The 11361-nt window shown below is 58.1% G+C and overlaps 2 protein-coding genes and 1 long non-coding RNA gene across 10 annotated transcripts in view; all 3 read right to left on the reverse strand.

The window, feature by feature from the left end:
- Window positions 1-408, reverse strand: part of CCDC36 (coiled-coil domain containing 36) — a 22875-nt gene extending 22467 nt beyond the window's left edge. Inside the window, exon 1 of one of the 5 annotated variants that reach the window (XM_027700520.1) lies at window positions 314-408. The gene's annotated coding sequence lies outside the window, so the exon portion shown is untranslated. The other 4 variants (XM_027700523.1, XM_027700521.1, XM_027700524.1 and 1 more) reach the window with 4 other exon arrangements.
- A 3471-nt stretch (window positions 409-3879) lies between these two features.
- On the reverse strand, window positions 3880-8285 carry KLHDC8B (kelch domain containing 8B). Of its 4 annotated transcripts, none has more exons than XM_027700534.1 (6): window positions 8226-8285; window positions 7150-7619; window positions 6146-6310; window positions 5678-5902; window positions 5330-5431; window positions 3880-4517 (listed from the first exon to the last, which is right to left on the reverse strand). In XM_027700534.1, the coding sequence occupies exons 2-6, from the start codon at window positions 7520-7522 to the stop codon at window positions 4321-4323; spliced, it is 1062 nt and encodes a 353-aa protein (XP_027556335.1). In that variant the 5' UTR covers window positions 7523-7619; window positions 8226-8285; the 3' UTR covers window positions 3880-4320. The 4 variants fall into 4 exon arrangements, with proteins under 4 accessions (XP_027556335.1, XP_027556332.1, XP_027556333.1 ...); XM_027700531.1 differs by having other exon boundaries at window positions 8161-8230; XM_027700532.1 differs by lacking the exon at window positions 8226-8285 and adding an exon at window positions 7854-7977.
- A 467-nt stretch (window positions 8286-8752) lies between these two features.
- Window positions 8753-11355, reverse strand: LOC113975922. Its single transcript, XR_003536963.1, has 3 exons — window positions 11199-11355; window positions 10662-10794; window positions 8753-9452 (listed from the first exon to the last, which is right to left on the reverse strand). It is a non-coding gene; the product is annotated as an uncharacterized LOC113975922 (long non-coding RNA).
- Between the last annotated feature and the right edge of the window lie 6 nt (window positions 11356-11361).

The raw sequence follows: 11361 nt of genomic DNA on the forward strand, positions 1-11361 counted from the left end.
GTGTCTGAGCTCAGCCTGGGGCTGAGGGTTCCTGGATTTCACCTCAGGGCTGGGGGTGCCTGACTTTCACCCTGAGGCTGAGGGCCCCCGGATGTCACTGTGGGGCTGGGGCTCCCTGGGGTCACCCTGGACTGGGGTCCTGGGATCTCACCCCAGAGCTGGGAGTTTCTGGATCTCACCCTGAGGCAGAGGGTCTTGAGGTCACCCTGGGGCTGAGGGTGCCTTCGGTCACCCCAGATTGAGGGTCCCTGGATCTCTCCCTGAGGCTGAGGGTTCCTGGGGTCACCCCGAGCTGGGGATCCCTTGATCTCACCTCAGAGATGGGGGTACCTGGTCATGGACCCAGGATCAGCCCCAGCTCCAGTCTCTCCACGGGCCAGCTCTTGCCCTTCACCTGGGAGCATAATCCTGGGCACAGGGGGTCATCACAGGGCATAGGGAGGAAGAGGAGGCTTGGAGCGTGGGATACTGAGGGCACCTCCCATGGGAGAACAGCAGCCACAGCACTCATTTCCTTCATATCCAGAGACTGTGTGGTCTCTCATGTAAATATCTCTGGCAGAAATGCAGAATGATTCAATTTCACCCATTAGAAGTATGACAAAAATAACCCATCATCTAAACATTCCCCAGAGAAAGATTCTCAAATATGGTTTTACTGGATTTTTTTTCCCTTGTGCTTCTGTATCCTCCATCTTTAAGAATGTAAAACAGGCACACTTGCTTGCCTGTTTCTTCCTCCTTTAATTCAAAACTATCCCAATATTAGTTAAAATGTTTGTTTGCTGGCTCTGAAGATACTCCTTAAGCACTAAACCACTGTAAAAATAAGGTTGACATAAATTCATGGATAGATCAGAGGAAATACTTGCATTCCCCTTTATCCTCTTTTGCCTTTCATATTAAAGGCAGCCTGGAGTTCAGAAGTGTCAAAATAATGGCTTTCCTGATGTATATATCTGGTTTCCTAACCAAATCCCACAGAAATAGAGCTTTCACTTAAAAAAGAAAATAAAAATTCTGGTCTTTTACCCATAAAAAACTTATTGGAGTGACTTATCTGCATTGTTTTTCCTTGGCATTACAGCACTAGGGTTGCTTTAAATAGCTCGGATTTAGCAAGACAACTTGGTAATTCTCAGCTGCATGAGGAGCATCTAACAGGTTGATTTTCTAGGACCAGAGTGGGGAATCACAACTTGGATCGTGTTCCTACTTCAGAGGTGGGATAATGGCTGGGCTGTCCAAGGCAGCCGTGGACTGGAAGGCAAACCTTCCTCCAGAGAGCCAAGCTGACGGGAATATTGATGATTATTGCACTTGTTAAGTAAATAAAAGCCTTGTTCTGCTCCTGAACTGCCTGTGACTGTTGTACAGCCCAGTGAATGGCACTGCTGCCAAGAGCATTGCTGTGTGTCCGGGTCCTATATGGCCCTACATTGATAATGGTGATTTTCCATCATTTTATTGCTCACAATTGGAAAGCTGGCCCAGATATTCCTGCAGAAGAGACTGTAGAGCCCTGCACTCATTTACAGTACTTCCACTACCCTCAGAAAAGGATTTGCTGGTGCTTTGTTCACCGACGATAAGGCTCAACGTGTTATTTCATGTAATTATAGGGAGCTATTCCTGTTTCTGATGTGGCTGTAGCTTTCTGGCGTGAGCGTCTACCAAGTTTGTGGAATATGATAAACGAGATTTTTGTATTTCCATCTCTCCTGACAACAGAAAGAAATTTCTATATAGAAACATATTTTTTTAATTATAGGTCTGACAGCTCCCTCCATTTCCGTCTCCCCCGTCCAAAACACACTCTGGGGAGATTAACCATGTTGCCAGGCACTGTAGCTCTCCTTATATCTGAAGTAACAGCCTGTGCTTCTAACGTTAGGGAGGGCGGCCAGGTACTTAGAGTCCTTCCTTTAGTAAAATTAGCAGAAGCTGCCAGGAGATAGATGGCAATATATTTGGTACGTCCCTCGACTTTTTTTTTCTTCATAGCACATTTTGTTAGAAACTCATGGGAGCTCTTCAGTTAATAATGTGTCAGTCTCCAAAAGTGTCGGGACCCTCATCCCTTTACTTGAAGATCTCTTCATTCCTGGGATGACCTTGGCCATTGTTCCGGCCACTTTCGCTGCTGGAAACACCATAACAGTGATGAGCTCCTGAACTGCAGCTTCTCCCTCCAGCATCCTCTGGCTCTTGCAGCCGCCATCACCTTGAATTTGGAAAAGAGCTCTGGGCACCCCATCAGCAGCAGGGAGCTTGGCACACAGGGATGTCAATTTGCCGGTGACTCAGCGTCATGATTTATCCCATTCATGCGATGCTCCCGAGGGAAAAGCTTATTAATCAGGTCTGTGTTTCCAGTGCAGCTCCATGATTTAGGGTCCCCCATGACTAAAGTTTTAGTGAGAATGGAATTATTGCATGCCTTGGTGGCTTCTGGAAAGGGCTGGCAGGGTGGGGAGAGGTAGCAAGGTGGCAGTGAGGCATTTGTCACTTCCCAGGACCCTGAGAAGGACCAGCCCAACGGGGCTGAGCACAGGTCAGGGAGTGCTGTGAAATATTCGTAGAAGGTTGGAGCACACTGTGTTCAGAGAGTGAGTCCCTCTGTCCAGCCTCCCCTCATAACATGAGCGGCTGACCTTCTCCCCTCGCTGCCACAGCATCCTCTTGGTTGTTAAAGACAGCTCAGTCTTTAATTTGGGGCTCACTGTTGATGCTGGCTCTGGCACAGTAGTGGTTTCTATGGCAACCCCAGAGGCAGATGCAGGGATGCCACTAGCTGAGGTACCACCAGCCCAGGTATCCCAGGTTGTTTCTCCCAAATCACACGCAAACAGCCACGCAGCACATCAGGATGGACCCTGTGGTTACTCTGCTAGGTGGGCAGCAGAAGCAATGGGGCAATGGCACTGAAAACGTCTTGTGAATGCTCTTTTCTGAATCATTTCCAACTTTCCCCACGCTGTGACGCCCGCGGCAGACGGCTCAGCCTGCCCCAGCAGTGTGCCGGATGCTGCTGCACTCCGACGGGATTCAGCCTTCTGTCTCTACAGCCCTCCTGCCCAACAAGGGCCAGCTGTCTCCTCTGAAAGGTCAGGCATCTGTGCTTGATATTTACCCAGACCTGCGAGATCTTTCTAATGTTGTACCAGTTAAAGATCGAATCCCTCGCCTGCATCCACTACTGCTGCTCTCTGCTTTGGGTGCAGGACTCTGGATGGAGCCAAGACCAGCAAGGCTCATGTGAGCCCACAGCACTGGGCAATTGGGGGTCACCCCCCACTGGTCTCACTGTACACCCCTAAACATCACCCACAGACACCACCTTCACTTCCCAATTGCCTGTAAAAGCAGGATTGTGGTGTTCCTGCATAGGGGAGCTGGCCACAGCTGGATCCAACTCTTCCACACACCAGCCGCAGTCCATCCTTTGAGATTGGGCCATGGTGCTGGATGGGGCCCAGAAGCTGACACTAGGCATCTCATCTTATTTCTCAGGATCCTGGCAGCCATCTCCATTTCCTGCCTCTCACACCTCAGCTCTCTCCAGCAAAGCCCCTCTCCTGCTGCTGCCTTCACTCCCTGCAGCCCCTTCCACCACAGGAGAGGCCAAGCAGAAGCAAGGCTGTGCCAAGGCAGGGCAGCCACTGCTTAGCTCCCCCTCTCCAAAAGGGGGTCAGGTCCTTACATCACATTGCTCTGCTCACTCTGGCAGTGGGGAGAAGAACAAGAGCCATCCCCACCCCACAACACGGGGTCCTGCCAAGGAAGGGCTCACTGGGCTCTCCCCTGGGAGGGGTTTTCCTGACAGGCTGCGGCATGTCTCTGCTTGGAGTAGGATAACCATGGACAACACGATTCCTGTGGAGTAAAATTCCATGTGTTTCATTTATTCAAGGTGCTACGTCACCTCCCAGGCACTGAGCTACAGGGCACCTCTGTGCTACATGAGACATCGACTGGGTCTACGACGACACAGCACTCACTGCTACACACACGGCACGGACACGCCGCGGCACGGCCGGGGCCGGGCAGGGCAGTGAGGCCAGCGACAGTCCCGCCACCGCTGCTCCCTCCACACTGCTGGCCATGGCCGTCCCACCAGGCAGGAGTTTGCCCTGGGTTCCATCACCACAGCACTACAGGAGCCAAGAGGGATTTCCAAAACTGCAGCTGCTCCCGTGCCCAACGTCATGGGACTGCAGCTCCCTGGAGCCAGGTCACTCGCAGGCATGGGTGCTCACACACCCTGTCCCCGTCTTCAGGCACTTGGTGCTTGGCTGGGGCTGGCTCCCGGGGCCCCACTCAGGGTGCCTCACGCAGGCACAGAGCCTCGACGGCGCTGCTGGGGCCCTGGGCCACTCCACCGATGAGGAAGAGCAGGCCGGGTGCTGGGCAGCTGGAGCAGGAGCAGCGGCCTGTGGGCATGGGGGGCAGTGGCTCCCACTTTTTCTGTGAGGGGCTGAACCCTTCCACTGAGTCCAGTGGGTAGGACTGGTTCCCTGTGGGAGATAGAATGGCATCAGAACCTCCTGCATCCCCCCCCACACACACCCCCTAGTGTCTGCCTTTCCCCCTCTGCATGCCTCTGATATCCCAACAGGAGCCTTGGGCTGCAGGGGCTCTGAGATCCCAGAGGCAATTAGTGGGGGAACAAGAGGATTAGCCAAGTCCCCACAGGGAGGGCTGCTGACATTAATGCCGCATTGCTGGCTCTGCCCACCCTGTGCCGGCACTCCGCAGGGATAAGGGAGGGCAGCTCCAGCAGCGGCAGGGTTCAGGAACAATGCCACACCGCAGGGATGCAGCCAGCACCACTTGCCTTCCCCATCACCTCCTCCTGCCCTCCTGCCCAGCTCACCCAGGGTGAGCCTGGGGGGTCTAGCAGCCCTCACTGCAGGGCTGGGGGTGTTGTGGCTGGCACCAGGCTCCCCAGACAGCCCTTCCTGCTGCATCCCTGCTGCTGAGTGACAGCACTAACCTTTCCCCAGCTCCCTCGGGAGAGGGATGCAGTGCTGCAGCCCTGCACGGTGGGGCTGAGCCGCTGTGGGCTTTGTGAGCCCGGCATACTGCACATGAGCTGGAAAAAGCCTGGTTTGGAGGTGAAAGGGGCAAGGGGCTCAGTGGGGCAGCCTTTGGGACAGGGCACTAGAGTCTTCCCAGAACTTGAAGGGCACAAAAGGGATGCAGATGCAGACAGTGTTGCAGTACCCCGTGGCTTTTCACAGCCAACCTCTCCACTGTCATGCAGGTCACTGATATGCCACAAATGATGGGGATGGGAACACGGCCACACGCCTATCCCCGGCATTACCGAGGCCACCCACGGCCACCACTCTTCCTCCTAGGCAGCCGGCCACGAAGTCGGCTCTCTTCTCCCTCATGCGGATGGTGCGGTTTGGCTTTCTCCATGCACCTGGGGGTGAGAGGGAGTAAGCGTCACACACTGGGGCTCCTCTCCACACACTGATGCCAGGACAGCCCCAGATTAATCACTCCCTGGGACCAGGGAGCACAGGGCAGGATTCACATGGGTGCAAGGGGCTGATGTTCAGAGCCTGCATAATCACGTCCCACAGGCGCAGACACCCCTCACCAACACAAGGAGTCATCCTGGACATGTAGGTGATGCTTCCACTCCACTCAGGGACATGGAGCTCACCCTGGGCGGGATCGAACATCTCCACGGTGTTGACGAAGTGGGGACGGGAATAGAAGTTGTGTGGCCCTGGCTGCTGCAGCCCCCCCAGGCTGAAGACGATGCCGTCGGCCATGGCGCAGGCGGCGAAGGCGCGGCGGCTGGGCACACTGGGATAGCGTGTCCAGCTCCTTGTCTCCAGATCGAAGGCCTCGAAGGCTGTGACGGGCAGCTTGCCCTGCCGGCCCCCTGTGCACAGAGGAGATGCTGTGGCTGCTGGTGCCCCGAGCTGGCACCATCACTGTGCTCAGCAAGCCTGAGGGGCCCCACTGACTGCAGTGCTGGGCAGCGTGGGCTCAGCAAGCCAGAGGGGCCCCAATGACTGCAGTGCTGGGCAGCATGGAGCTGCCCTGGGGTGCACCAGGTCACTCCGTGACCCAGAGGCAGGTGAAGGTACACAGGGGATGCTCAGCTCGCCCCAGCAGCACCTACCCAGGATGAAGATCTTGTTGCCCTGCAGGAAGGCGGAGGCCCCATAGCACGGGGTGGGCATGGAGGGCAGGGGCTGCCAGTGGTCCTTCGCCGGCTCATAGACACGGACCAACGCCTGGGGAGAGGTGTCCGCACCCATTCCCCCCAGTGCATAAACAGCCTCGTCTGCAAAAGAGGCAGTGGTGAGGCAGGGAGTTCTGTGGGCAGCACCATGGGGCTGGGAGTGCCCTTGTGCCCTCCAGGGCTGGTAGCACGGGCACTGCAGAGTCCCATGGGCACACATCGTTCCGGGGTGGCTAGGGGATGGTGTAGCCAGGCCTGAGTCTGGCAATGCCCTGATCCTGATGGGACCCTCTTGTCCCCCTCTCCATGCCATCCATCAGACACAGAGAAGAGCACAAGGCCATCCTCTCTAATTATTCTCAGCAGTACCATCTCCCTGGAGACACCATGGCAACACAGCCATTCTGCCAAATCCTGCTCCTGCTCCTGCTCCCAGCGTGGCCTGCACCCCTGCCCGCTCCCACCACTGTCCTGCCATCCTCTCTGCCCTGCTCAGCCTGCTGCAACCTGGGCCATGCCACAGCATCCCTGGTCAGGAAGCAGACCTGGGCACCACATACCTGGCTCCTAGCATGCCAGACTGTGCCAAGGCTCCAAGGCTGCTCAGGAAACTTTGGGCAGGAGTCACAATATGTTCGATGCACAGCACACCAAGCTGGGCTCAAGCAGAGTGCTCAGCCACCCAACATGGCCCACAGCCAGGGCAGCTGGGGAAGGCAACCATGCCTGGAGGGGCTCTGTATTGCTCATCTCTGGGCTGCAAGTGGGCTGGCTTTTGGGGCAGGAGCATGATCCCACTATTAAGTGGCAAGTTTGGCTGCTGGGTGAAAGCCTTATGCAGCATCCCAAACAGCACAGGGATTCAAATCCCACCTGAGCATCCCTGACTCCTGTATCTCCACTTTTCCAGACTGCAGCCAGGCACTCTCCCCATCCCTCACCTCTCTGCACAGCTGAGATGCCCATGGAGGGCTGAGCCAGTGCCGCCTTCTTCTCCCACTTGCCCTCATCCACGTGGTAGACCTCAACGGAGGCGAGAGGGCTCTGCGTCGCATCCACGCCACCCACCACCAAGATCTGCTTGCCCAGGGCGAGGGCAGCAGCGCCAGCCCGCGGCGTGGGCAGTGGTGGGAGCGTGGTCCAGCGCTGGGCCGGGAGGTCGAGCACCTCGGCCGTTCCCAGGGCTCGCCCACCGCCCCCGCAGCCGCCCAGCACGAAGAGCTGCCCGTCGCGGTGCACGGCGCTGCAGTACACGCGCCGCGTGGGCATGGAGGGGAAGGTGGCCCACGCGAAGGCGCCCGCGCCCGCCGCCATGGGCCTGCTCAGCCGCCCCGGGGGTCCCCGGATCCTGATCTCGCTGTGTCGCCCATCCGGCCTGACTCGGCACTGGCCCGGCTCTGCCCACCGCCTCCTGAGGGGAGAGCATCCGAGTCAGCGCCCAGGCATGCACCGCTCCCCCAGCCCCAGCGAGCCAGCTCCCCTCGGCGCTGCGAAAGCCCCCGCTCCCCGGGGCTCCCTGCCCGCCCCCTCTGGGCTTCCACTCCCTGGGGTTCTCTGCTCGCACCCACTGGTACTCCTGCTCCCCGAAGTTCCCACACTCCGGGCTCCCACTCCCCTGGGCCGCCGGCACACAGCCTGTACCCACCGGGACTTCCGCGCGCCCGTCTCTCTCTGCCCGCACCTTCTGAGGCTCCCAGTGCACAGCCCGGACTCCGTGATGCTCCTACTCCCGGCGCACCGCCCGCACGACGCGGCGCTGCCCGGACTCCTGCCCGCATCTCGCAACCCACGGGGCTCTGGGGCACTGCCCGCAGCCTGCACTCACGGGCGCTCCCCGGGCTCCCGCTGCACCGCCCGCACCCCCGGCGCTTCCCGGGTTCCCGCTGCACTGCCAGCATCCCCGGCCCTCCCCAGGCTCTCGCCTGCACCCCCGGACGGCCGCTCCGCCGTACCGGGACTGCCTGCGCCGCCCCGTCGCTGGGACAGGGGTACGGACAGGGACTGGGACCAGGCTCACCTCTCCGCCCGCTCCGCCGCTCTCCCCGCCGCTCCGCGCCACCGCCCGCTCCGGGCCCGCCCGCTGCCGGTGGGGGCGGCGCCGCGCCCGCCCTGGCTCCCCCTCCGGGCTCCGCTCCCCTCTGCCCGGTCCTCCCGCTGCCACCAGTCCGCCGTGCCCCTATCGCGTTCACCTCGTCGGGACGGAGCCGCCGCAGGGAGAGGAGCTGGAGAGATCCCGCTGCCGGTGCTGGAGCCACACAACGCCGGGCTCACAGAGCTGAGAACCCACCGTCCTGCTCAGGAGAGCACCCCCTGGCCCGTCAATGCTGCAGGGCTGCAGGGACAGAGCATGAGCTCAGCCCCACTCTGAGCACACCCTTGCCACAGTCTCTCAGCAGCGTCAGGAAGATGCACACGGGTCTTAAACCCTCCACCGCCACTTTTGTCCCCACTTGGCTGAGCCAGGCAAATGAACATGCCAGGAAAGGCGCTTCCCACCCACCAGCACAGGCAGAGGCAAGGGCAGGCAGGAAACTCACACAGAAATGAGCTAAAAAGGTTTGCTTTAAAAACAGGGAGAAGTGACAGGGCATCCGCCGAGAACGCCACACCAGAAATGGCACCTGTGGGTGCTGCCGATAACACTGTGCTCACGCCGGCACCTGTTCCGCACCAGTCACCGCCGTGGGAGTGGGAAGGGAGGTGTGAACATTGCGAGGCTGCATCACAGCCATGGTGCAAGGGATGGAAGGACCTGCCTGGTGAGCAGAGGGGCACAGTGAGCCCCAGCCCTCATGCAGGAAGGGCACCATGGGCAGCGCTGCCAAGGAATGGAAAACCATTTCCTCCAGGAATCCCACCACACAAGCTCCCGGGACACTTGTGTTTGGGCACGGAGGCTCCTGGTAGGACTGAACGCCCACATTGCACATTGGAGAGGGAACAGCTTGAAGCAGGAGCCCAGCCCAGGACTTTGCCTGTGCGCAGTAGAAAGTGGGGGGTGTCCCATTCTGGAGCCCCTTGGCCCCATGAGGTGGTATCACTGTCCATCCCACTGCTGGCTTGGAGTGTCCTTCTCTGTGCAGGCCAGGTAGCGGTCATAGTTCTCCTCGCACCTCCTCACGCAGCGCAGGAAATAGTCCTCATCAGCAATGGCCTCCAGCAGGTCTGTTTGCACCAGGCACACGTCATACAGCTCTGAGGTGGGTGCACTCCTGGGGCTGCTGCTGCCCCGCTCCGAGAACACCTGTGGGGAGAGCAGGACCTGGCAGAAGCACATGTGCCCTGTGGTGCCCCTGTCCTCCCCTGGCCAGGCACCTCCATGCTGGCCGTGGGTCAGGGTCAGAGGGCAGGGGGATCCCATCTCCACTCCAGCAGCACAAGGTGAACTTTCTTCAGATTTCCCCTCCCTCACAGAAAGTGCCTTTGGTTCCAAACCAGCTTGTCACACATGCTGCTGGTGCTCCCCTAAAGGAACACACCACACAGCTGGAAGAAAATAGCTCTGTGGAGCAGCCAACCCCAGGAAAACCTCTGCCAACAGCTCTCCTTTAGCTGCCACAGGAGGGAACAGGAACTTCACCTTCTGATCTTCACCATGGCTCTGTCTAAGGCCACCTGGTAATCTGTTTCACTTCCAGCGCTGCTCTGTCACCGTCACTGACATGAGGACAGCACTGCAGAGCTGGTGATGCAAGAGGAGGGGAAGATGGCATCCAACCTACAGATCCTGGCTGCAGGACAGCAAGGTCCCAGCAGTGAGGATGAGCCCTGCTGGGAAGATGCTCAGCTGCTGCCCAGACTCCCACGAGGCCTGCTGCCACCATAACTGGATCCTACCCGTGTGATCTGGCATGGGAACAGCCCTGGGGCTGGGCTGCAGGGCTGCCCTTGAGACAAGCCAAGCAGCACAACTGACCAGCCATTCCAGCTACTGATGGCAAAAGGAGGAAGTCCTTGATCAGGGAAACAGCCTGAGGCTGAAATGCAGCAAGTGGAGCTGTGTGAGCCATTCTCTATCTGCTGCAGACATCCAGGCAGCAGCTGCTGCACACAGAGGCTGTTGCAATAACTCCCTTGAACCAGGCACAGCACAGACCAAACCCTACTCCTGACAGGTCTGTCCAGGTAGTGACAACTCCTGCCACCAGTGACAAAATTACAACCTGGGAGAGCTTGTATGGAAGGGAATATCCACAAAGCACGTCATCCCTCGTAACTCCCTGGCTGCCTGGCAAACACTGCTGACTCTTTACCGGCTGCTGCAGGTTTTCCCCCCAGCACTGTCTCCTTACAGATGGAAATGGGCAGGAGTTGAGGCCACTGCCATGCTGGTGCCACAGGGTGCAGTGACACCAGGGCTACACCTCAATCCCCCTTTGCAGCCTCATGCAAAGGACACAAAACATGCCTGACCTCACCAGGGTCACCCCCAGTGTGGCCTTCAGCCACTTACCTGTGGGTGGACAATGGTGTCTGCATCGTCCAGCCGGATATTGTCATCGATGAAGATGTGGTGAACATCAGGATCGTGGGGGTCTATCCACAGGGGCTTCCCACCGTGGGAACAGAAATTATTTCTGGCCCACCTGAAACAGTTATCAAGAGAAGAAGCAGTCAAGGGAGTGAGAGGGTGACAGCTCCCAGGCAAAGGCAGGCTGTACTGCAGGTTCAGGGCAGCCTCTGAGCCAGGGAAGTGGGATGGAGAATGTCCCATCCTGCTGCCCGCTGTGGCCTCCTGGGAAAGGCATTTTGCACCAAGGTGACAAATCAGGGGTTGTTTGGAGAAAAGCATGGAGTATACCAGGGCATGGAGACCTGAGGAAAGGTATGAGAGCCCCATCAGGCTACACACAGGAAAAACAGGGAGTGCATAAGTGACAGGGGCCCCAAAAACAAAAAGACTTCAAAACCAGGAGCTATCTCAGAAGATCAGAGAATCACAGGAGACAATATAACGCCAAATCCACTTCCTCAGTGCCCTGTTTCTCACCAGTCAAAGTGGTCTTGGAAGCCTCCAATTCCCTCAAAGGAGCTGAAGTAGTTGTAAAGCTTTCTTCCATCTTCCCGGGTGGCCAGCCGCTCCGCACCCCTTGTCAGCACCACCTCCCGCTTGCTGCAGCGGATCTGGCCAGGGGTGAGGTCCACAGGGAGCT

The sequence above is a fragment of the Neopelma chrysocephalum genome, unplaced genomic scaffold, assembly GCF_003984885.1.
Source record: "Neopelma chrysocephalum unplaced genomic scaffold, ASM398488v2 Primary Assembly neopelma1_147, whole genome shotgun sequence".
NCBI classification, from domain to species: Eukaryota; Metazoa; Chordata; class Aves; order Passeriformes; family Pipridae; genus Neopelma; species Neopelma chrysocephalum.